Raw genomic sequence first — 27,573 nt, forward strand, 5'->3', positions numbered from 1 at the left:
GCCTCCTGTCACAGTCTCAGAAGATTCTTCTTCGTGTGGGCAGCGGGCCGGGGGCCTTCCCTGGCAGAGTCTGGGCTGTGGCTGGCTGCCGCTGCGCGCGCCTTCTTCTCTGCTCTGGGGGCGGAGCTGTGCCAACATCAGACAGACGCGAAGACGTGCCTGCCTGTCTGGCAGTGGCAGCACGCTCACTCACAGCCACTGCTCGTCGAGTCTCCTAAAGAGGCAGGCAGAGCAGGGCTCAGAGCGGCCGCTGGCGGGGGGGCCCCCTCCTTTCCATATTAGTCCGGACCGCGCGCCAAGGACTCCATGAGCAGCTGCGCTTAGCGGAGTTAGAAAACTTAGCAGCGCTAGTATTGCGGGCCGGTGCTGGGGGACCCCTGTAAGAGCCGCATTCAAGGGGCTAAAGAGCCGCGGTTTGCCGACCACTGCCCTACGCGATCCAGCGCAAGGCAAGGGAGAGCATCGGAGCATGAAACATCAACATCAGGGAGGCTGCCTGGGTGAAATTATAGGTATGTCCGGGTTCACCTCAGTACGATTACAATTAAACCACATGTGTAGGTTTGGTCTTTCAATACTGAAAAAATATATATATTTTTTTACATCGCCATATTCTGACCCCCATAATTTTGTTGTAGTTATGTCTACTGAGCTGTATGGGCGCTAATTTTTTGCGGGAAGATCTGTATTATTATTTTTCTATTGATACCATTCTGGAGTGTGTGTGACTTTTTGATCACATTTAATTTAATTTATTTGGATAAGAAAAGTGGTGAAAAAATGGCAAATCCCTTACGCTATTCATCGTATGGGATAAATATTTTTATATTTTAATAGTACGGGTATTTTCAGATGTGGCAATCCCCATGATGTTTATATTTTTTTTTTATTCTAGGGAAATAGGGTTGATTTAAATGTAATATTTAACTTTTTTTTATTTTAACATTTTTACAGCCCCACTAGGAGGCTACAAAAGACACTAGTCAGATTTATTCCAGCTCATACTGTATTCCAATAGAATGACCGTATAAGCTGATTTTGCAGATATCCTATATTGGCCTGCCACCTGCTGGCCAACATAGCAACTGCAGCTCCAATACGCTGCTCTCTTCAGAGAGACTCGGCATATTAGAATTAGAACTATTCTTATCCGTTTTGCTGTTTGAATGCTGTACGGAGACCCGTATGGGCTTCAGATCCCAGTTTAAAACTGGGATCTGAAGTCTGCTTCGGTACTCAGGTATGAAAAAAAAGAGAGGAAAAAAGAAACCTGTATATGGGCCAGATACCTCTAGAATGATAATATCCCACTAAATAATTTCCGTCACGCCAGTCCCAATGCGATCTACGCTGGGGTGCGGACGGGAAATTACGCCGCCTCTTCTACTTTCACACCGGTCTTTATGCGTTCCACGCTGGAACGCAGACCGGAAGGGACACTACTTCCTCTATTCTTTGGCGCCCTTTTATGTTTAAATACCGGACAATGTTTGTAATTTGTTTATGCTCCTGATGAATTGGATCCTATAGACCCCGAAACGCGTTGAGCCTGCACTTTTCCCCTACCCTGTGCAAATTAAAGGATATTAACCAGATGTACCATGTGTGACTGCCGTTAATTCCGGTTACTCTTCAGGCGACCCAGGCGCAGGAGGAAGCAGAGTGGGTGTCTTGAGCTTTATCCCACCCTGCTCCTCCTGGGTGAAGTGAGTGTTTTTCATCGTTTTTACTACATCATTTTACCATATTTATAGCATTGCTATCATGTTATGACTCGACTATTTTACCAAAAGGTACATGTGTGTTTTTTAAGTTACTGCTATTGATTTTAAGGGCAACCAATCGAAGATATCCCATGAACAGCCACTAATCAATATTTAGTGGGATATTATTACTCTTTTTTTCTGGTAGGAACTTAAATGGTGTATTTATGATAAAAAGGTTCCTGTTGATACAGTACCATTGCATGTACAGTATATTAGCCTTTCCCATACATAAATGATAAATACATATTTATGAACTCATTTTCTTATTGTTGGAATTTTAGATGTGTAGCGTGTCTTAAAGGGAACTTGTCACACTAAACATGGTTGTTGAGCTGCAGGCAGCATGTTACAGCTGAAGGATATATAGTTTTATAGGACAAGATTCAGTATAACTTGTCATTTATACATTTAAATTCCTGCTCATTCTGGGCTTTGAAGTCAAAGAGGCAGCCCCATCAGTGACTGACAGCTGTGTATACACAGTCATAGAGGGAAGCCTGTCAATCACTGATAGGACCACCCCCTTGACTTCAAAGCCCAGAATGAGCAGGAATATCTTGATTGGAGATTTCTGATCATGTAACGGATCCCCATAGTTTCCATTAATTTTGAGCCGTGTATTACAGCTATCCTCACCAGTGACGGTGTAGGCACTGCTGCCACTACCTGAGGCTCCTGATGTACTATTAATACATTAGTATGCGGCAAGGGACATATTGCACACACTCTCCATTTTAGTGAATTGAGTCTATAGGACTTGTTGAATTATATCCATATATGCCCCCGATCCTAGGTCCTTAACCTGTGGTATGTGTACTCCAGGGGATATATGCCGTTTCTCTAGAGCGGTACCAGCACTGTGCTCATGCTTTCTTTTAACAGGCAGTGCAGTGTATGATCTTCATAACTGTAGGTGTACTTTGATGCCATTTGTTTGAGTAGGGAGTACTTGATTTAGCAATATTAGGAAAAAGTGGCCTAAGGTATAGGCCTCATGCACACGACCGTGCCATTTTTTGCGGTCCACAAACCGCGGATCCGTAAAAAACGGAAGCAGTCTGTGTGCCTTCTGCAATTTGCGGAACGGGCGGCCGTCAATATAATGCCTATTCTTGTTCGCAAAGCACAGACAAGAATAGGACATGTTATATTTTTTTAGCGGGGCCGCGGAATGGAGCAACGGATGCGGACAGCACATTGAAGTGAATGGGTCCGCATCCAAGCCGCCAAAACGGCGGCTAGGATGCGGACCCAAACAACGGTCGTGTGCATGAGGCCTTATGCAAACAATCTGCATTAAAAAAATTACGGTATATAATTCCAGCATGAACCAGACCTAGTGACCTCAGGACAAATCATTGAGGACTTGCAATTGTGCACCTCAAATATCCGCCTATTTTATTTGAAGTGAACAAGAACACTTCATACTGGTTCTGAACCACAGCATTATCGTTACGTGAACTGGAATTTTTCATGTATGTGGATAATCTGCTTATAGAGAATAAAATAGATCTATGTCAAACATTTGCGCTTCAGAAACCAATAATGGCTACGTACATGCGTTATATCTTGTGCTATCACACATGGCTAATACAAGACCATACTCAAGAATAAGAAAAGGGTTTATTTGAGACACCTGGAACCTGTATGTATATACAGATACAATCATAAAAAAAAACTCTGGAAATTTATCACAGGAACCGGCAGCTGTGGTCCAATCAGTTCTGGAGATTTTAGCTAGAGATGATGCTCAGATGTCCTTGATAACCTCTTCCAGCTCTTCCTTGCAGTACATGTGAAACTTCTTCCCAGGCTCTACTGTGGCGAGCTGAAGAGGGGAGGTAAAGAGTGACAGTTGTTGGGAGCTAAAGACCAGCAAGAAGATGGACCGAGCAGCTGCTGTGAGTGTGATTGATGTCAACAAAGAATCCCCCAAATATAGCCACTGGCAACCAGAATAGCTCATTGGATAGACCCCCTCCCCGTCCAAAGAGCATTCTGCTCTCTACAGCGGCTGAGCTTTTTACATCAGTGAAGCAATCTGTGTCCACTTCCTGACGGCAGTGGTAAAACACACAAGACTTCAAGTACACGTGACATAAGCTGAAATTTATCACACTGCAGAATTTGCTTAAAAAACCAACCTCAATGTTTGTGGCATTCAGTTTTTCTTCCATCACCTGCTTTAGGATTGTGAGTGACGACTTGATGGCTTCTTTCAGTGTCATTGACTTGAAAGAAAAATGTATTTTGGTTAGAGCTCACATAGCATACCGTAATAGAATGATTATTATTCTTCTTCATAATGTAACGTGTGTTTAGCCATCCCGATTGTGTCCAACCTACATTACAATGGACCTCTGAAGCACAGAACAAGCTATGCTCCTGAATCAGTTGGACATTCTCAGGAAGGTGGAAACACAAAGTATGCCCAGGGGAGGCAAGTCCCATCTGTTGGAAGCCACTTTGTCCCCAGTAGATGGGCCCAACACAATGTTGATCAAAAATCTGCACAAAGAGCTTCTAATCTTCTTATAGTAAATATAGCAGTAATGCAATTCAGATCTATCCACATTTCTGGTGTTTGCATGTGTCTTTGTGCATGGAGCAGTGTGCTGCTGTATATAGTCTCTGCTTTTACACTGCAGCCATGGTAGCATGTAGCTGTACTTTACTTCATATTCTTCGGAGGTGCTTTGCAGCTAGTGTTGAGCGAAGCGCGCTTCAGATCACAGGTCCGAAGTCGCTTTGTTCAAAACTTCGTTTGAATGCTGTACGGAGACCTGTATGGGCTTCGCGGAGGTGAAATTAGTTATGTTTAAAACTAGGATCAGAAGTCGGCTTTGATACCCAGGTACCAGCCGGTACCAGTCGGCTTCAGATCCCAGTTTTAAAATGGTTTTTAAGTTGAATAATCGAAGTCCGAAGTTATACAACGAAGTCTTACGAGACTTTGGGCATAACGAATTTCCTCTTGCGAAGCCCATACATCTAAATGCTTTACGGAGATGGGTCTATGATCTGAAGCGCGCTTCGCTCAACACTACTTGCAGCATTGGGGTCCTTGGTTCACATCCGACCTCTGCATGGAGTTTGTACGTTCTCCCTGTATTTACATGGGCTTCCCCCAGGTACTCAGGTTTCCTCCCACACTTAAAAGACATACTGACAGGAAATTTAGATTGTGAGCTCCACTGGGCAAGTGATGATAATATCTGTGGAATATGGAAGCAGTATATAAGTGAGTAAATTAAATAAAGGGGTTGTCCCATTAAGAAAGCTTATCCCCATCACCACTGGGGCCCCTGCTGCTCCATTCAGCTCTATGGAGCTGCTGAAGATAGCCGAATGCTTGCACTCTCTATTCCACTCTGAGGCTGCCGGAGATGGAGGCAAAATGCATGCGTAACTGCTGCTCTATTCAAATGGAAGAAGCACGGGCCCACAGGCTTTGAAGTCAAAGAGGCAGTCATATCAGTGACTGACAGCCTTCCCTCTATAACGGTGTATACAGAGATAGCTGTCTATTGCTGATAGGACCACCTCCTTGACTGCAAAGCCCAGAATGAGCAGGAATTTAAATGTATAAATGACAAGTTATATTGAATATTTTCCCATAAAACTATTTATCAGTCTGCTCAGCTCCTGCTGCTCTATGACATTCTAGCTTTAGTTATCCATGTACTCTGTCATATTTGCACTCTGCACTTTATATGCATATCCTGGTTACCATATATGAGACCTTTACTTAGCCTCTATAGTTCTGCCTGACTATATGTATTTTTGATATCCTGTTTGGCCTACATGCACACATGTGCTATATTTATACATCTATTATCTATATTCATTTGCCATTTCAGCTTTTAGTCGTGCTCCGTGTCATCTTGTGTGCTCGTTTTACCACCATCCATTGTTTTCCATGTGTTTTTATTGTGATTTGTCTCATATGGAGACGCTAATAAAATTTATACATATATAATACTATTGAGTGCGAGCCTTGTCTTTCTCCTTTTGGTGTACTATTCTATGACATTCTACCTGCAGCACAAACATCATGTTTAATGTGACCGGTTCCCTTTAAAACTAACCAAAATGCCTAATGGGGCTGCTACCCCGCATTGTACACATACCTTTGCTGCCAAATGTGATCCCGAAATGTGGAGAAATTCATGTTGTCACCTATATGCAAATTAGCTATCCAGTGCGCAAGGACAAGCCCGAACTGCTTGGTGCATCATAGCTCCACCGCTTTTGCCTTCTTGCACCTCTCTTTGGTTTGATCCACAGAGTCAGGCTTCCCAGCGTCATTGCGCCTGACCAAGTCAATCAAGCTGCGGCAAAAGTGGTGGAGCCAGTGGCGTACATAGAGAAGTAAGGGCCCCAGAGCAAGGATCAAAGCAGGCCCCCCACAAAGGGAAAGAGGGGTTTCTGCATAAACCCTTTTCAATGACCATGGGCCATTTTTCCACTGCCTCATTTGCTAAAAGTTGTTCCTTTAGAGCAGAGCTGGCCAACCTGAGGCTCTCCAGCTGTTGCAAAACTACAACTCCCAGCATGCCCAGACAGCCTACAGCTATCAGTCTACAGCATGGCATGGTGGGATTTGTAGTTTTACAACAGCTGGAGAGCCGCAGGTTGGCCAGCCCTGCTTTAGAGGGTAGAGTCCTGACCAAGTTTTCACCCCCAGTAGAAGAGGGTATGATCCCAACTGGGCCCCATAGCAGTCGCATGGTCTGCCGCTATGGTAGTTATGGTGCAACAAGCAGCTTAGGCCTGGCCTTGTGCTCTAATTTGCACATGAAGATGTTTTCTCTAGATTGTATGATCATATTTGGCAGCAGTCATTATGTGAGGTACACTCCTAGCAGGCATTGTGGCTTGCAGCTGACAGAGACTTCCTTCCGATATTGATGACCGATCTATAACCAGAGCACACCTTTATGGAAAATATAAATGATACTTTCCAGCTTATTAACTACCATAGAATGTTTCTGGCTAGATGAATAATGAATGACTCCCGTCATGGTCTCTGGGTGCAGCGATGAAGTACCCGTATACTGCAGGTGACTAGCAGTGGTATACACCACATTGCTGAGGCCAGGGATTGGCTGCAGCAGTCAAACGTGGTATACGGGCACATCACCACTACAGTCATTAGAGCAAAGCCTTGTACAGGACACAACAGCAAGGCAGAGACAGTTTCAGGAAGGTGAGTGGAATTTTTTTTATTTTTTTATTTTTAATACCTTCACTGCCTTTAAAAATATAAAAAAAAATTGACTTGGACAATTCCTCTAAAAAAACATAGCAAGTCTTCCTGTAATGCATAGACGTTGGCATGCTTTAGGCTCACCTTATGATAGACCTCCTGTAATGAGCTTTGTGCCCCTTCAGATGCAGAGCCAATAGCGCGGGCATCACATTGTACAAAAGTCCCAGAAGGATCCATGTGAAAGCTGTAGGACACAAGGACAGCATATCAACAGGGGCTTACAAAAAATATTCCAGTTATACAGAACTAATCTATATACATCAATTGCACAAGTTACAATATGCAGACTTACAGCTGTGGCCCTTTCTCATCTGCTCCACCAAACAGTAAAGCAACTCCAAATGGTCGACTCTAAAATAAAAATAAAAATTGAAGCAAAACTGTCCAAATCAATCAAGTTAGAACTATGTCCCCAGCATGTAGTACTTGCCATTGCTCCAGGATCGGCATCTTCTTCCCCAAACTGCAATGCTAGGTTAGACACGGCCTGTGTGACACTCTCTACAGTCATTGTCTCATTATATGTGAACCAGTGATTCTAGAAGAGCCATAAAAATACAGTGCAAGTACCCAAAAAAATAAATCATCCAGAAGAGATAGCAATGGGACAAGAAGACAACGTCTTACCTGGGTTTCAACTCTTGCTTTATCAATTAATGTCTTTGCATCTGCAATCAGTCCACTCATGGCGCAACCTGTACGGGAACAAAAAATCCTAGATTAGAAGGAAATGGTAATAAAACACTTAGGCTGGGTTCACACTTGAGCGTTTTACAGCGCGTTCAAACGCGCTGTAAAACGCTCAACACATGAAAACCAATGCTTCCCTATGGCCCTGGTTCTCACTTGAGCGTTTTACAGCGCTGAAAAACGCGCTGTAAAGCGCCCTACGTTCAAACAAGTACTTGAGCTTCTTTGGGGCGTTTTGACGCGCGTTTGTGGCCATAGGACATTGCAGTCAATCACACAAATGCGCGTCAAACGCGCGTTTACTATTGCAAAAAACGCTCGTCAAAAACGCGCGTCAAAAACGCGCGTTAAACGCGCATATCAAAGACGCTCAGGTCTGAACCCAGCCTTAGGCCTCTTTCACACGAGCGTGATGGATTGGCTCCAGATGCGCTCATGGTGCATTTAGTAAAACTCGCACCATTTTGCAAGCAAGTTCAGTCAGTTTTGTCTGCGATTGCGTTCAGTATTTTCCACTCCGGTGCAATGCGTTTTGATGCATTGACGCACTTGATAAAAAACCTGAAGGTTTTTCACAGAAGACCCATTCCCTTCTATGGAGCCCAGGGCTGTGTGAAAAACGCAGAATATAGAACATGTTGCTTTTTTCACGCAAGGCAGAACTGATGCGTGAAAAAAAAAAACGCTCATGTACACAGACCCATTGAAATGAATGGGTCAGGATGCAGTGCAGGTGCTATGCGTTCACGTCACACATTGCAACCGCACGGAAAACTTGCTTGTGTGAAAGGGGCCTAAGGGAACAGGGATTATCATAGGACCATGCAGATCCTGTTTTAGAGGAAGGTGAGATGAGCAGACTGACAGAATTTCCAGGAGATTTAAAGCTCTGCTTATGTTTAGGAGTCCAGTGGGTGCTCCTAATCACTGACTGATAGCTATTGAAGACCAGTAATCCAGGGAAGTTGTCAATCACTGGACTCATAGTTTTACTGTATAAGTTTCCATAGAAATGTGTATCAATCTGCTCAGATCCAGGTGGCAGGTTCCCAATTATTAAACTTAGTTCACACTAGTATGTTTCCCATTTTTATATTTTCTTTCTTTTTACAATACCCATGTTCCTGTATTGTATTGCTTCTAAGGTGGCGACTGTGATTAATATGGATGACCCGGTCCCATGTTCCAGTATTGCCATGACCTGCTATTTACCTATATGGGCATCTATCTCTACAATCTTCTCAATGCTGTTGGGCTCCATCAGAGATGATGTGATTCTCTTCTCGACAGCAAGACATACTCCCTCCGACGTCTGGATACCAATGGCTGTGGAGCCAAGCTGCGTAATACAGAGCACAATGACAAAACTCACAATGTAGCGCAATCATTTCATTACACAGTCATAGTAATGTGATGGCAGCTCCAGAAAACGGTTAGTTGGTAGCACAAATACTTCAGCCTAATACCAGACAATGCCTTTATGCATAATACTTTACAAAGAAAAACGGAAGGCTAAGGGCCCTGTTCACATCTCGCGTCTGCTGTAGGTCAAGTAGATACATTTAGCCATACAGCAAAAAAAAACTACACAAATGTATGCAATTTTGTGGTTATCTATCCTTAACGTCTTCGTTTGACGGATGTGCGTACGTTTCAACACGTTTGTGTCTGCTACTTTAGAAGGGATTCTGTCACCAGGATTAACGCTATAGCGATATTTATATGTGCCCATCAGTCTCCTTGCGGTGTTTAAAATGATCCCACTGTTAGGCTGGGTTCAGACCTGAGCGTTTTACAGCACGTTCCTACGCGCTTTAAAACGCTCAACAGGCAAAAAAACAATGTTTCCCTATGGGCATGGTTCTCATCTGAGCGTTTTAAAACGCGTACGAACGCGCTGTAAAACGCCCTACGCCTCAAGAAGTACAGGAGCTTTTTTGGGGCGTATTGTCACGCGTTCCCGCCCATAGACTTCAGCGGGAACGCGCCTGAATGGGCGTTTGCTTGTTTCCGACCATTAAAAAACGCCCGATACAAACGCCTGTAAAAAGCGCATATCGAATACGCTCAGGTCTGAACCCAGCCTTACTGATCTGTGTGTGTTAGATTCTTATAAAAAACGATCTTATTGATATGTAAATACCTCTGTCAGGAGCCCAAGGGGTTGTCCCACATCTGTTGGAGCCCAGCTGCGCCCATCGATCCGGAGCCCAGCACTGCCTACCACTTAATTTATTCACTCCACTTGCCCTGACGTCATTTCTTCTCAGTGCCGTAGTCTCGCACAGGGGCAGTGGACACTGTAGTCTGCGCCCGTGCGGACTACTGGCACCAGCTTCGACAAGTCAACTGCGCATGAGCCGGCTCCCTGCGCACCACACTGGCACCGGAAAAGGGAGCCGGCGCATGCGCAGTTGACTCGTCAAAGCCGATGGGCGCGGCTGGGCTCCAACAGATGTGGGACAACCCCTTGGGCTCCTGACAGAGGTAATTTACATATCAATCAGATCGGTTTTTATAAGAATCTAACACACAGAGCAGTAACAGTGGGATCATTTTAAACACAGCAAGGAGACTGATGGGCACATATAAATATCTCTATAGCGTTAATCCTGGTGACAGAATCCCTTTAACTAAAAAAGTATAAGTTTTTGTGAAACCTTTTTTATTTATTTTTTTAAAGAAAGACTTAAAGTGCATCAACGGAAGTAGGAAATTTCTGGACAAAAACAGATACATTTAATGGATGGAAACGTATTTTCTTTCTTTTTTCCCCGCAGGACAGAAAAGCGTGGTATGCTACGCTATTCTGCCCTGCAAAGGAAAGTACAGAAATGTGAACAGAGACAAACTGAGTCAAAAGAAAGCACTTCTGAACCATGTCAGCCCAATTATGGTCTCTGGGTACGTCAAGCCATGCATTTCTATACTTTTTTTCTGTTTACAGATGTATCGGCTTGACGTACAGCAAAAATGAGTTCTTAACATCCCCATAGGCTACTTTCACATTAGCGTTTTTTGCGAATCAATCATGGATCTGCAAAAACACTTCCGTTACCATAATACAACCACATGCATCCGTCATGAACGGATCCGGTTGGATTATGTCTTCTATAGCCAAGATGGATCAGTCATGAACACCATTGAAAGTCAAAGGGGGGACAGATACGTTTTCTATTGTGTCAGAGAAAACGGATCCGCTGCAGGCAGCGTTTTGGTGTCCGCCTCAGAAACTGATGCATTCTGAGCGGATCCTTTTCCATTCAGAATGCATTAGGGCAAAACTGATCCGTGTTGGACCGCTTGTGAGAGCCCATGACGGATCTCACAAACGGAAAGCCAAAACGCCAGTGTGAAAGTAGCCTTAGAAACAGGAAAAGGGAGTGAGCACTCACAACACTCGGACCACAGGATATCAGGATCAATAGGATATTTATTAGGACCTGTTAAATCCAATCACATACATATAAAATCACTAAAAATAACTAAAAAATAAAAATAATTGGTACCAATAAATATACTGACAAGGGGTGGAAAAATTCAGTATTAATGTTACAATTACTAAAATCCACTCCTGGTACTAGTAGTACCACAAATTGTGTCAGAAAGTGTCCAAAAAATGAAAATAGGCCACCTGTAGACCTTATGTAACCGCAAACCGCTTCTCAGATAGCCGTGTCCAAAAGGTGCCTTCAGCGGATCATTTGCCAATAGTCTATGTAGACATAATGTATTTGATGTCCTATGGAACACTCCGAGGTTGTTTGTAAATGACAATGTGGCCGCTCAGAGCAATATATTAGAGCTACTTATATGTCCAACTCGGAAGTAAAGGTTCCTACCTGGTTCCTGATATTCACTCCCGCTATCGCGTCTCAGAGTCCTCCACGAGAGGCGAGCTGCGCCGGCTGCTTCGGCGTCTCGCGTCAGCCGTCTCGCACTGATGACGTCACACTATCGCGGGATTAGACAGGCAGTGGTGGTACCTTGATCGTAGTATCCGTAGTTGTATGCTAGAGCGGTCCTTGTAACTGCAAAGATGTTTCTCCTTTTTGAATTGTTATCGCATGGCCATGCAATGGATCTCCATTGCATGGCCATGCGATAACAATTCAAAATACGGATACTACGATCAAGGTACCACCACTGCCTGTCTAATCCCGCGATAGTGTGACGTCATCAGTGCGAGACGGCTGACGCGAGACGCCGAAGCAGCCGGCGCAGCTCGCCTCTCGTGGAGGACTCTGAGATGCGATAGCGGGAGTGAATATCAGGAACCAGGTAGGAACCTTTACTTCCGAGTTGGACATATAAGTAGCTCTAATATATTGCTCTGAGCGGCCGCATTGTCATTTACAAACAACCTCGGAGTGTTCCATAGGACATCAAATACATTATGTCTACATAGACTATTGGCAAATGATCCGCTGAAGGCACCTTTTGGACACGGCTATCTGAGAAGCGGTTTGCGGTTACATAAGGTCTACAGGTGGCCTTTTTTCATTTTTTGGACACTTTCTGACACAATTTGTGGTACTACAAGTACCAGGAGTGGATTTTAGTAATTCAAGTGTTCCATATATGATTGTTTGCAGATATCAACTGTTTTAAGAATTGTGACATTAATACTGAATTTTTCCACCCCTTGTCAGTATATTTATTGGTACCAATTATTTTTATTTTTTAGTTATTTTTAGTGATTTTATATGTATGTGATTGGATTTAACAGGTCCTAATAAATATCCTATTGATCCTGATATCCTGTGGTCCGAGTGCTCACTCCCTTTTCCTGTTTCTATTGCCTTTTTTTGGGTCGGGCACCCAAGTCGAGTTAGTAGCACCCGTCATAGCCACTAGGTGTGAGCCAACCACTCATTTATATTTATATTTATATTTTGAAAGTAGCCTTAGTTGACATTTTTATTCATTACTTGGCCTTTTTTTTGTCTTTCTGGCTTCTATTCAAAGAGGCAGCACGCTGGAGCTCTTAGCATTTTTCAAGCATTTTCACAAACTTCTCTATAGAGGGAAAACATCAAAGAAAAGGCTAGCGATAAGACACACTCCCATACGCCTGAAACTCGTGTAATAAAAAGCATTTTGTGACTTTTTGAACACCCATGCACTTAAATTTAGGCGCAGGTTGCATTTTGACACCAGCCTCACCATCACCCTGGCACATTCAGTATTATTAACACCAGTCTCCTGTAGTAGGGACGCTTGTTAGTAATGATCTGGCAGTGTAATACTACTGCTGATTACCTGATGAACAAGCAGACGCTCATTCATCGGGCAATCCAGATTTTTAAGAATGCTTAAAAATCATTGTTTGCTGGCGGCGGATCGTGGTGTCTAATTACAATCCACTGCCGGCAAACAATTACAAAGTATAGGCCCGAGCAATGGCATTTAGCAATTGCTCCTCCTCATACTGTTAAGGAAATTGCAGCAGTCTCCTCCACTAATGAGAAGGCAATTGCTGGGAAGGAAAGCTTCAATCGCCTGCAAAATCTTTTAACGTAATACAGGCTTTAGTCTGAAAAAGACAGCAAAAAAACTCAAGTGGACATGAATGTTAATCTATTTTTTTACTACTTAAAAAAAAAAGCACCACACAAAATGTGTAAACATATATAAAAGTACAAAGGCAGCATCTGTGTAGGCTGGAAGCATGACTTGCAGATTTACTTTCACTTTCTGTTCAGAAATGTATTCTGAAGAAAGAAATGGTGACTACCTTTATAGCTTCAATGGCATATTCTACTTGAAAAAGCCTGCCTTCTGGAGAGAACGTATTAACCCCCCTAAAGGAGAGAGGAGAAAGAACACGTTATAGTGGAAACTGAAAGTCACTAGCTCTGGTACAACAAATCCATGCATTAAATGGGTTGTCTCACTTCAGTAAGTGGCATTTATCATGTAGACAAAGTTAATACAAGGCACTTACTGATGTATTCTGATTGCCCATATTGCTTCCTTTGCTGGCTGGATTCATTTTTCCATCACCTTATACACTGCTCGTTTCCATTGTTACAATCACCCTGCAATCCAGCAGCGGTGGCTGTGCTTGTACACAACAGTAATGCTGGGTTCACACGGGCGTTGTGGGTGACATGCGGGAACAGATGCGGGTGCGTTGCGGGAAAATGCGCGATTTTACCCCGCGAGTGCAAAATGTTTTAATGCTTTTTGCACGCGCGTGAGAAAAATCGGTATGTTTGGTACCCAGACCCGAACCTGGGCTTCTTCACAGAAGTTCGGGTTTGGGATCGGTGTTCTGTAGATTTTTATTGTTTTTCCTTATAACATGGTTATAAGGGAAAATAATAGCATTCTTAATACAGAATTCATAGTACAATAGCGCTGGAGGGGTTAAAAAAAATAAAAAATATTCATTGTTCGCGCAGCCCGGCTTCTCTTTTGTCTTCTTCTTTGAGGAAAAGGACCTGTGGTGACGTCACTGCACTCATCACATGATACATCACCATGGTGATGGAGCATGTGATGAGCGCAGTGATGTCACCACAGGTCCTTCTCCTCAAAGAAGAAGACAAAAGAGAAGCCGGGCTGCACGAACAATGAATATTTTTTATTTATTTAACCCCTCCAGCGCTATTGTACTATGAATTCTGTATTAAGAATGCTATTATTTTCCCTTATAACCATGTTATAAGGGAAAATAATAATAATCGGGTCCTCATCCCGATCATCTCCTAGGAACTATGCGTGAAAATCGCACCGCATCCGCACTTGCTTGCGGATGCTTGTGATTTTCACGCAGCCCCATTCACTTCTAAGGGGCCTGCGTTGCGTGGAAAACGCACAATATAGAACAGGCTGCGATTTTCACGCAACTCACAAGTGATGCGTGAAAATCACCGCTCATGTGCACAGCCCTATAGAAATGAATGGGTCCGGATTCAGTGCGGGTGCAATGCGTTCACCTCATGCATCCCATCCGCGCGGAAATCTCGCCCGTGTGAAAGAGGCCTAAAAGATGCCGGCCTCTCAGGGGGGCCAGGACCGCGGGAGTGAACATAGGCGTGTATGCACAACAGGTCCAGTCCCGGACACCTCGTATCTGCGCTGCAGCAGTGTATAATGTGAAGGAAAAATAAACCCCTTCTAACAAACTTACCTTACCAGTCACAGGATCACGGCAGGCCACCACAGTGACGTCACCTCAACAGGCCAAGACTAGCTGTCACATAGGTCGCCATCTTTAAAGGGAACATGTCACCTGGATTTTGTGTATAGAGCTGAGGACATGGGTTGCTAGATGGCCGCTAGCACATCCGCAATACCCAGTCCCCATAGCTCTGTGTGCTTTTATTGTGTAAAAAAAAAAAACGATTTGATACATATGCAAATTTAACCTGAGATGAGTCCTGTATGTGAGAGGAGTCAGGGACAGGACTCATCTCAGGTTAATTTGCATATATATCAAATCGTGTTTTTTTTTTACACAATAAAAGCACACAGAGCTATGGGGACTGGGTATTGCGGATGTTCTAGCGGCCCTCTAGCAACCCATGTCCTCAGCTCTATACCCAAAATACCGGTGACAAGTTCCCTTTAAACATAAGCACTGGTGACATCCCTGCATCACAAGGACACCCACAAAGCACATACCGAAGTAATAATGGATCACAGGGCTCACCCTTTAACCAATGTACCTGTTTCCCCATAAAGGATGTAGCGCGGGACCTCAGCACAGGTGACATACAAGACCCCTAGTCTCCAGTTCTGGTGAATATATAAAGCTCTAGACACCACTGCTGCCGTCTATGGCAATGCAGGGCTGCAAGCGGCAGATAGAAAATGAAAGGGAGGATTCCAGGGACCAGCAGTGAAAGGGTTACTTTCATTCTCTGGAAATTAGATGGCAGTCAATGGAAATGAGTACAGCATTGCCAGTGAGAATCCTGCCGCCTCTAACGCTGCCAGTGTGAACCAGCACGTACAGGGCGCATAAGCGAGCGGCTTTCCTGCCTCTCCTTCTTACCTGTCATACTCGGACCGTGTCAGAAACATGGCGATACAGAACACTGTGCAGAGCTCAGGAACCTCGGATGCTAACTCACCGGGGCCTACTACCACCGGCACACACAGCGCAGACCACACCTCCACCACCTCTGATTGGCGGAAGCGTCGTCACGTGGCCGCTACACAACCTACACTGCAGGGACGCGATGCTAGGCATGATGGGAAGTGTAGTTTGTAAGCGTACGTTGACTGCCAGTAGTACGTCGCACACTGATGTCTGTAATCCCCGGCGACGTTCGGTAGTGTGTCTTCTGGAGAAGTCGTTGGTTACTTGGTTTATGTCCACGTGAATTCACTCTAGCCATATTATTAGGTAGATTTCAGCTTTAGATACCGTAACAATACTGAAAAAAATTACACAGTGCGTATACATCCAGTAAGCTCGTTAGGGACATAGTAAATAAAGATGTAGAAAAAGATATAGCTGTTAGGGGCTGTTCACATTGAGCGTTTTGTCAGCTGAAAACCGTGGAACCCCAAAACACGGATACCAGTCACGTGCATCCCCTGTGCGCACGTCCCACTATTGTAAAAATTTCTTTTGTCTGCAAACCGGACAAGAGTAGGATCTGTTCTATCCTTTTGGCGAGATGGACAAATGGATGCTGACAGCACAGACATCTGCTGCCCCGTAGGAATGATGGGTCCATGTGTGATCCGCTAAATATCCGGAACGGACAAGGACTGTGTGTATAGTCACGTGCATGAGGCCCTATTGTTAGTATGACCACAAACCACGGATCTTTACTAAAGTTGAGTACCACTGCATTAGATTGTGGAGGCGCTGACCCAGCATACTACCCAGTCTACACTATACTGTAAACTCACCTGATCACAGCTATTTAAGGATACTTTCACACTAGTGTTAATATTTTACGGTATTGAGATCCGTCATAGGGTCTCAATACCGGAAAAAAAAACGCTTCTGTTTTGTCCCTATTCATTGTCAATGGGGACAAAACGTAACTGAACAGAATGGAAAGCTCCAAAATGCATTCCGTTCTGTTCTCATACCGTAGAGCAAACCGCAGCATGCTGTAGTTTGCTTTCCGTCCTGGGATGCAGAGAAAAACCCACAATGCAAGTCAATGGAGACCGATCCGTTTTCTCTGACACTATAGAAAACTGATCAGTCCCCCATTGACTTTCAATGGAGTTCATGACGGATCCGTCTTGGCAATGTTACAGATAATACAACCAGATCCGTTCATAACTGATGCAGACGGTTGTATTATCAGTAACGGAAGCGTTTTTGCTGAACCCTGCCGGATCCAGCAAAAACGCTAATGTGAAAGGAGCCTAAAGGGGTTCTCCGGGAATTAAAAAAATAAAAATACTTAAATATTATTTTATTATAAATATATTTCCAAATACCTTTCATTAGTTATAGTGGCTTGTTATGTCTAAGGAGCAATCATCAGGGTAAATAAAATGGCTGCTGTCCTATTAATACACACAAAACCTGTCCTAATCACACAGCAGGACAAGTTACTTCACAACACTGAGGTACGGAGCTGCCTCATCCTCCTCTCTGCTCTGCTTGTCAGGGATTATGATCCTGAATACAGTTTAATATGATCTTCAGCTGAATCTCTGTGGGAATGGAGATCATGAGGAGACATGTAGTACAGAGAGGACAGACTGTGGTAAAGGAGACTGCATACAAGTGCTGCTGCTCATTATCCACACCCCACCTCCTCTCTGTACTACATGTTTCCTCCATTCCTACAGAGATTCACATGAAGATCATATTAAACTGTATTCAGGATCATAATCCCTGACAAGTACAGCAGAGAGGAGGATGAGACAGCTCTTTAGTTCAGTGTTGTGAAGTAACTTGTCCTGCTGTTTGATTAGGACACGTATTGTGTGTATTAATAGGACGGCAGCCATTTTATTTCTCCTAGTGATTGCTTCCCAGACAAAACGAGACATTATAACTAATGAAAGATATTTGGTAATATATTTATAATGAAGTAATATTTAAGTATTTTTATTTTCTTAATTCACGGAGAACCCCTTTAACTACATGGAACTCTCTGTGGATTTATCCCAGCATTTTCAGCAGAATTTCCTACTGACTGACTGCAGCATTAGAATAGACTGTACACTTACTGCACCATTTACACAAGACTGTGAACTGACTGGCTGCAGCATTTACACTAGACTATACACTGACTGACTGCAGCATTTACTCCAGACTATACACAGACTGACTGCAGCATTTACACCAGATTATACACTGACTGCAGCATTTACTCCAGACTATACACTGACCGACTGCAGCATTTACACCAGACTATACACTGACTGACTGCAGCATTTACACCAGACTATACACTGACTGCAGCATTTACACCAGACTATACACTGACTGACTGCAGCTTTTACTCCAGACTATACACTGACTGACTGCAGCATTAGAATAGACTGTACACTTACTGCACCATTTACACAAGACTGTGAACTGACTGGCTGCAGCATTTACACTAGACTATACACTGACTGACTGCAGCATTTACTCCAGACTATACACAGACTGACTGCAGCATTTACACCAGATTATACACTGACTGACTGCAGCATTTACTCCAGACTATACACTGACCAACTGCAGCATTTACACCAGACTATACACTGACTGACTGCAGCATTTACACCAGACTATACACTGACTGCAGCATTTACACCAGACTATACACTGACTGACTGCAGCTTTTACTCCAGACTATACACTGACTGACTGCAGCATTTACACCAGACTATACACTGACTGCAGCATTTACACCAGACTATACACTGACTGACTGACTGCAGCATTTACACTAGACTATATGCTGACTGCAGCATTTACACCAGACTATACACTGACTACAGAATTTACACCAGACTATACACTGACTACAGAATTTACACCAGACTGGGAACTGACTGCAGAATTTACACTAGACTATACACTGACTGACTGCAGCATTTACACTAGACTGTGAACTGACTGCAGTATTTACACAAGACTATACACTGACTGACTGCAGCATTTCCACTAGACTATATACTGACTGACTTCAGCATTTTCACTAGACTGTGAACTGATTGCAGTATTTACACCAGACTGTGAACTGATTGCAGTATTTACACCAGACTGTGAACTGATTGCAGTATTTACACCAGACTATACACTGACTGACTGCAGCATTTCCACTAGACTGTGAACTGACTGCAGCATTTACACTAAACTGTACACTGACTGACTGCAACATTTAGGCCCGTTTCACACGGGCGAGTATTCCGCGCGGGTGCAATGCGTGAGTTGAACGCATTGCACTCGCACTGAATCCTGACCCATTCATTTCTTTGGAGCTGTGCACATGAGCTGTGATTTTCACGCATCACTTGTGCGTTGCGTGAAAATCGCAGCAAGCTCTATATTCTGCGTTTTTCACGCAACGCAGGCCCCATAGAAGTAAATGGGGCCACATGAAAATCGCAAGCATCCGCAAGCAAGTGCGGATGCGGTGCGATTTTCACGCATGGTTGCTAGGTGACGATCGGGCTGGGGACCCGATCTGTATTATTTTCCCTTATAACATGGTTATAAGGGAAAATAATAGCATTCTGAATACAGAATGCAAAGTAAAATAGTGATGAAGGGGTTAAAAATAATAAAATATTTAACTCACCGAGTCCACTTGATCGCGTAGTTACGGATCTTTGTCTTCTTCTGTAATGTTGAGCTGCTGGCTAAGGACCTGTGGTGACGTCACATCACATGATCCAATCACATGGTCCCTCACCATGGTGATGAACCATGTGATTGGACCATGTGATGAGCACAGTGACGTCATCAAAGGTCCTATTCCTGTGCACAGCAAAGAAGGAGACAGAAGAGATGCCGGCTGCGCGATCAAGTGGATTAAGGTGAGTTAAATTATTTTTTATTTTCTTTTAACCCCTCCAGCCCTATTTTACTAAGCATTCTGTATTCAGAATGCTATATTTTCCCTTATAACCATGTTATAAGGGAAAATAATACAATCTACAGAACACCTAACCCAAACCCCCACTTCTGTGAAGAAGTTCAGGTTTGGGTACCAAACATGCCGATATTTCGCACGCGCGTGCAAAACGGATTACAATGTTTTGCACTCGCGCTGAAAAATCGAGCATGTTCCCGCAACGTACCCGCACCTTTTCCCGCAACGCCCGTGTGAAACCAGCCTTACACCAGACTGTGAATTGACTGCAGTATTTACACTAGACTATACACTGACTGACTGCAGCATTTACAATAGACTATACACTGACTGACCGTAAAATTTACACTAGAGTATACACTGACTGACTGCAACATTTACACCAGACTGTGAATTGACTGACTGATTGCAGTATTTACACCAGACTATACACTGACTGACTGCAACATCAGCATTTACTGTACATTAAACTGTGCACTGACCAGCAGCAGCATTTACACTACACTGGTTGACTGGAGCATTTACACTACACTGTGGACTGACTGCAGCATGTACACTACACTGTGGACTGACTGCAGCATTTACACTACACTGTGGACTGACCGCACCATGTACACTACACTGTGGACTGACTGCAGCATGTACACTACACTGTGGACTGACTGCAGCATTTACACTACACTGTGGACTGACCGCAGCATGTACACTACACTGTGGACTGACTGCAGCATGTACACTACACTGTGGACTGACTGCAGCATGTACACTACACTGTGGACTGACTGCAGCATGTACACTACACTGTGGACTGACTGCAGCATTTACACTACACTGTGGACTGACTGCAGCATTTACACTACACTGTGGACTAACTGCAGCATGTACACTACACTGGTTGACTGGAGCATTTACACTACACTGTGGACTGACTGCAGCATTTACACTACACTGTGGACTGACTGCAGTGTTTAGACCGCACTGTGGACTAACTGCAGTGTTTACACTACACTGTGGACTGACTGCAGTGTTTAGACCGCACTGTGGACTGACTGCAGCATTTACACTACACTGTGGACTAACTGCAGCATGTACACTACACTGTGGACTGACTGCAGTGTTTAGACCGCACTGTGGACTAACTGCAGCATGTACACTACACTGTGGACTGACTGCAGTGTTTAGACCGCACTGTGGACTAACTGCAGTGTTTACACTACACTGTGGACTGATTAGAGTGTTTACACTACACCAGTGTTTCTCAACCTTTTCACAAAAATTAGGCCACTTTCAGGCGAGCGAGTTCCACGCTTTGCACTTGCAACATGACTATGCGGCAGGTCCCGTCCTGACCTCCCAGCACTGACAGGGTCGCTTTTGCATTATATTGATTTATGATGCTATGTAACCTTTAGACTAGGTCTACATGACGACTTTTGTCGCACCAATGTCGCGTGACAATTTTTATAATGATAGTCTATGATGTCGCACTGCAACATGCGACAGACTGCGACGCGACAGTCACAAAAAATCCATTCGAAATAGATTTTTCTGGTTCTGTCGCGTCGCAGTCGCAGCATGCTGCAGTGCGACAACATAGACTATTATTATAAATGTCGTTGTGTAGACCTAGCCTTAGAGGTCTGGAATGTATTGCATAACAATGACATAATGCTTTCGGTGTTATCCAGTACATTCCAGAAAAGTAAGGGTTACATAGCATCATACAGTCCTGATCAAAAGTTTAAGACCACTTGAAAAATGGCAAAAAATCATATTTAGCATGGCTGGATCTTAACAAGGTTCCAAGTAGAGCTTCAACATTCAACAAGAAGAAATGGGAGTGAGACAAAACATTTTTTGAGCATTCAATTTATTGAAAATAACGATTAAACTGAAACAGGCTGTTTTTCAGCTGATCCAAATTTTAGGACCACATGCCTTTAAAAGGCCAAATCTGTGCAAAGATGTGGATTCATTGTCATTTTCTGTCAGGTAGTCACACGTTGTGATGGCAAAGGCAAAAAAACTCCCTTTTTGAACGTGGTCAGGTTGTTGAACTGCATAAGCAGGGTCTCTCACAGCGCGCCATCGCTGCTGAGGTGGGACGCAGTAAGACAGTCATTTGGAAATTCTTGAAATTCTTAAATGATCCGCTCGTGTTGCCTTCGCAATTTGCGGAACGGAACGGGTGCCGGCAATATAAATGCGTATTCTTGTCCGCAAAGCGCGGACAAGACTAGGACATGTTATATTTTTTAGCGGGGCCGCGGAACGGAGCCACGGATGCGGACAGCACACGGAGTGCTGTCCGCATCTTTTGCAGCCCCATTGAAGTGAATAGGTCCGCATCCGAGCCGCCGAAACTGTGGCTCGGATGCGGACCCAAACAATGGTCGTGTGCATGAGGGCTCAGGCAAGAGCCAAAACACAGAGCACTAGCAGACAGACATCAGGAACCCAGACACACAGACTTCAGGAATTAGGCCAAACGGACTAAGGGAACTCAGGCATACTGACTTCAGGTACCATTCAGACATAGCAAATACATGTGCAGAAGCTTGGCACTACAGGAGACCGTTCAGACATGGCAGAAACCTAGCAAGATGCAATAGGCACAGAACACTAGGACACATTTCAGACATAGTAGGTCCAGATTCAGAAACTTGGCAAGGCAGGCTCAAGCACATGACAAACAGAACTGAATAACAGATAAGGTAAGACTGGTGAAAGACAAACAGGATCCAGACATAGACAGCATGTACAAAAACCCAAGATAATCTGAAAGCAGAATCAATCTCAGGACAAATATGGCAGACTTCAACTCATTAATCAAACAGATGTAAACATTAACTAGTGCAAACCTGAGCTGAGGAGAGATACAGGTATATTGGCACTAGTTCACACCCACAAGTAGCCGAGGCCAGGATGTACAGAAGAGTAGCAACAGGAACCACCATTGTACCCAACAGCACAAATTCAAACCCACAAGAAGCTAATGCCTGCACGCATGGTACATGGCGACAAGTGAAACGGCATTGTTACAAGTAGTGCAGTATGCAATGCTAATCTTCCTTAAAATGACTGACAACACATTTAGACACATGATAGATGGCTATTTCCTACATTCATCCCAGACTGCCATGACAACTTCTGCCAGCCACATCCTTCTTTACAGAGTTTGCCACACACATAGTAGGTTCCACACTTTTCCATAATCCTCACCACCTTCTCAACACAAACTCCCCATACTGGTGCCCCCACAGTGTCATACTGCCCCTACGGTCATTATTATGCTTCCCAATGCTCCCAAATACTTTACTGCAGAAATAGATAGTCCTCTACTACTACCACACAGTGCACCCTTTTGTAGTTTTTGCTACATAGTGCTTTTATAAGTAATAGTGCCCCTGGGTAATGTGCCCTATAGTCCCCCAGAGCCCCCCATTAGTAGCAGTGTCCTCCATAGTGTTCCCAATAATAATAATGACCCCTTATTGCCATTGTAGTAATAGTGTCCGCAGTAGTCCCCCAGTACGAATAATGTCCCCTTTATTGCCGCCATAGCGCTTGCAGTAGTAATAAAGCCCTCCATAAATGCCCTCACTAATAATAAGCTCACCATAGTGCCCCCAGTAGTAATAATCCCCCATTAGTGCCCCACTATGGTGCCCTGAGTACTTATAATGCCCACAATAGTGCACCAAGTAGTAATAAGGCACCCTTCTAGTGCCCCCATTAGTATGCTCCCCCAAAGTGGCAAAGAAAAAAATAAAATACCTCATTCCTGTTCCATTCTGCTTCATCCAACATGTGTCCTGAGCTTCGTGCATTCTGGTTAAGGCGGTCACGATGATATAATTTTGTTGTCTGCGCTGTCCTCTCATAGGCTTTAAGCCCAGTGGCCTGTACTATACGAGGGCGATTGCTTGGGCAGGATGCCATCGGCTTCCATGGCCCACCTCAGTAAAGTGTATAGAAATCCTGAGGATGCTGAATGCTAGTGCAGTCTTTCGTGTTCCCTGACCGTACTACAAGTACCCCTAGACTATGAACTGACTGCAGTATTTACACTATGATGTGGACAGACTGGAGTGTTTACACCATAGTGTGTACTAACTAACTTGAGCATTTACACTAGATGGTGCACTGACTGCAGCATTTGCTCTAAACTGTGCACTGACCGCACCATTTACACTAGACAGTGCACTGACTGCAGCATTTACACTAGACAGTGCACTGACTGCAGCATTTACACTAGACAGTGCACTGACTGCAGCATTTACACTAGACAGTGCACTGACTGCAGCATTTACACTAGACTGTGCACTGACTGCAGCATTTACACTAGACAGTGCACTGACTGCAGCATTTACACTAGACAGTGCACTGACCGCACCATTTACACTAGACAGTGCACTGACTGCAGCATTTACACTAGATGGTGCACTGACTGCAGCATTTACACTAGACAGTGCACTGACTGCAGCATTTACGCTAAACTGTGCACTGCCTCCAGCATTTACACTAGTCTGTGCACTGACCGCACCATTTACACTAGACTGTGCACTGACTGCAGCATTTACACTAGACTGTGCACTGACTGCAGCATTTACACTAGACAGTGCAGTGACTGACTGTAGCACTTACAGTAGAATTTGTACTGATTTCAGCATCTACACTAGACACAGTCTGTACACTGACTGACTGCATAATTTACTGTAGACTGTGCACTGACTGCAGCATTTACACTAGACTGTGCACTGACTGCAGCATTTACACTAGACTGTGCACTGACTGCAGCATTTACACTAGACAGTGCAGTGACTGACTGTAGCACTTACAGTAGAATTTGTACTGATTTCAGCATCTACACTAGACACAGTCTGTACACTGACTGACTGCATAATTTACTGTAGACTGTGCACTGACTGCAGCATTTACACTAGATTGTGCATTGACTGCAGCATTTACACTAGAGTGTACTCTGACTGACTGCAGCATTTACACAAGCGTGTGCACTGACTGCAGCATTTACACAAGCCTGTGCACTGACTGCAGCATTTATACTAGACTGTGCACTGACTGCAGCATTTATACTAGACTGTGCACTGACTGCAGCATTTACACTAGACTGTGCACTGACTGCAGCATTTACACTAGACTGTGCACTGACTGCAGCATTTACACTAGTCTGTGTACTGACTGACTGCAGCAATTAAACTAGACATGCCACTAACAAATCATCGGAAAATAATGCAAGATGTGAATACATCCTTTGTATGCAGACTGCAATCCTTACTAGACACTTTCTCCTTTACAAATGCCATTATTAGACTACAGTATATAGCATTCACTTTATTTCAGCTTGTTTCAGTATAGCATGATGGAAAATAGCAGAGGTTTTGGTTCAGAAAACCCCTTGTAAAATGTTCTGATTGGAACTTCCTCTAATTAGTCAGAGTGGAACATTAGATAGTTCATTGATTTCAATGGGATGCAGTGTAATATTTTTTGGACCCATTAGGGAACTTAACGCTGAAATTGTGTGATTGTTTCTTTTATACATTTAGATACTTCTGGTACACTGACAGGCAGTCTATTAGGTCCTGCTTGCCTAAGCTATTTAGGTGCATTGTTGTTAGTGTACAAAAATAGGTTATAGTAAGACTATTGTATAAATATATCAGGGGTCAAGTACAGAGATCTATCCCATCATCTATTTATCCCCAGGACTGTGACTGTGACGAGGGGACATCCTCTGCGTCTGGAGGAAAGAAGGTTTGTACACAAACATATAAAAGGATTCTTTACGGTAAGAGCAGTGAGACTATGGAACTCTCTGCCTGAGGAGGTGGTGATGGTGAGTACAATAAAGGAATTCAAGAGGGGCCTGGACGTATTTCTGGAGTGTAATAATATTACAGGCTATAGCTACTAGAGAGGGGTCGTTGATCCAGGGAGTTATTCTGATTGCCTGATTGGAGTCGGGAAGGAATTTTTTATTCCCCTAAAGTGAGGAAAATTGGCTTCTACCTCACAGGTTTTTTTTGCCTTCCTCTGGATCAACTTGTAGGATAACAGGCCGAACTGGATGGACAAATGTCTTTTTTCGGCCTTATGTACTATGTTACTATGTAACACAGGCAGGGAAAATCAGCATGGGAGACTGGGGTAAAATATATGGCGTGATAAACCTGGGTCTAGAGATGAGCAAATCGATTCTAACGCTTCTGGAGCTGTGAGGCGCTGGCCACTGTGCCCAAAAGACTCCCTCCCCTCCCTCTTGATTGAAAGCGTCGGCACCTTTAGGGTCCATTCACACGTCCGTAGTGTATTGCGGATCCGCAATACACCCGGCCGGCATCCCCCATAGAACTGCCTAGTCTTGTCCACAATTGCGGACAAGAATAGGACATGTTCTATTTTTTGCGGAGCCGCGAACCGGAAGTTCGGGGCAGAAAATGCGGATGCGGACAGCACACTGTCCAGTTAATGCTGTAACCCACAGATGTTGGCGCTTGCTAGATCTAGATGGCACGACGGCTGCACACAGTGCCATCTACCGCTGAGGCCATTGATTGCCAGCTGCAGTCATATGCTGTATACAACTAGATCACCACTGCAGCATGCAAACACTAATCTTATCATTATCCTAAGGCCTCATGCACACGACCGTTGTTTGGGTCCGCATCCGGGCCGCCGTTTTGGCCGCAAAAGATGCGGACAGCACTCCGTGTGCTGTCCGCATCCGTGGCTCCGTTCCGCAACCCCGCTAAAAAAATATGTCCTATTCTTGTCCGCGCTTTGCGGACAAGAATAGGCATTTATATTGCCGCCGCCCGTTCCGTTCCGCAAATTGCGGAAGGCAACACAGGCGGCTTCCGTTTTTTGCGGATACGCGGTTTGCGGACCGCAAAAAACGGCATCCCCTTTAATTAATAAGATCGGATTATGCTAGGATCTATCAAGGTCACACACCTGTACAGTATATTGTTAAGGTCCCGTTACACGGGACAATATTAGAGCAGATAGTCGGGAAGGAAGCATTCCTTTCATACAATCTGCTGATTGCTGGTGAAGGAGACGGCTGCCTTGATCTCCTCCAGAGTATGGGGAGGAGCGATCGCTAATGTCATCGTTCTTTCCCATGCTGACTCGTTTACACAGCACAATCTGCTGGTGGTAAACAATCATTTTTGCGTGCGCACAAACAATCAGGTAATTGGGGGTACAATTAGACCACCCGGTCATCACTAATGAGCATTACTATAAACGCCCTTAACGCTGTGGCATTACTAAGTAGTCGTGGCCAAAAGTTTTTAGAGTGATACAAATTGTGGTTTTTACAAGGTTTGCTTTTTCAGTGTTTTTAGATCTTTTGTCAGATGTTTCTATGGTAACTGAAGTACAATTAGGCTACATGCACACGACGTTAAAAACGGACATGAAAAATGGATGAATTTGATTTGTAGTTATTTCTAGACCCACCCTTCTGAGAACACCCACAGGATGGTCACATGATCAAACCAGGAGTATAGAGAGCCTTGACGCTGGGTTCAGACCTGAGCGTACTGACCTGAGCGCTCTGTATGCGTGATTCTCGGGGCGTCACATACGCGGCTCCGGAACTAATCAAAACGCCCATTGTCGCGCGTTCCCGGAAGTCTATGTACGGGAACGCGCGACACTACGCCCCAAAGATGCTCCTGTACTTCTTGGGGCGTAGGGCGTTTTACAGCGCGTTCGTACGCGCTGTAAAACGCTCAGGCGAGAACCATTCCCATAGGGAATCATTGGTTCTCGCCTGTTGAGCGTTTTACAGTGC

The 27,573-nt window shown here is 44.2% G+C and overlaps 1 protein-coding gene across 1 annotated transcript; it reads right to left on the reverse strand.

Moving 5' to 3' along the window:
* Positions 1 to 3,370: 3,370 nt before the first annotated feature.
* Positions 3,371 to 15,866, reverse strand: PSMA5 (proteasome 20S subunit alpha 5). The gene is made up of 9 exons (XM_040424072.1): positions 15,734 to 15,866; positions 13,466 to 13,532; positions 8,941 to 9,067; positions 7,666 to 7,733; positions 7,469 to 7,576; positions 7,331 to 7,389; positions 7,120 to 7,222; positions 3,911 to 3,997; positions 3,371 to 3,594 (listed from the first exon to the last, which is right to left on the reverse strand). The coding sequence occupies exons 1-9, from the start codon at positions 15,760 to 15,762 to the stop codon at positions 3,517 to 3,519; spliced, it is 726 nt and encodes a 241-aa protein (XP_040280006.1). The 5' UTR covers positions 15,763 to 15,866; the 3' UTR covers positions 3,371 to 3,516.
* Positions 15,867 to 27,573: the final 11,707 nt, after the last annotated feature.

The sequence above is a fragment of the Bufo bufo genome, chromosome 3 (assembly GCF_905171765.1).
Source record: "Bufo bufo chromosome 3, aBufBuf1.1, whole genome shotgun sequence".
In the NCBI taxonomy this organism is placed as follows: Eukaryota; Metazoa; Chordata; class Amphibia; order Anura; family Bufonidae; genus Bufo; species Bufo bufo.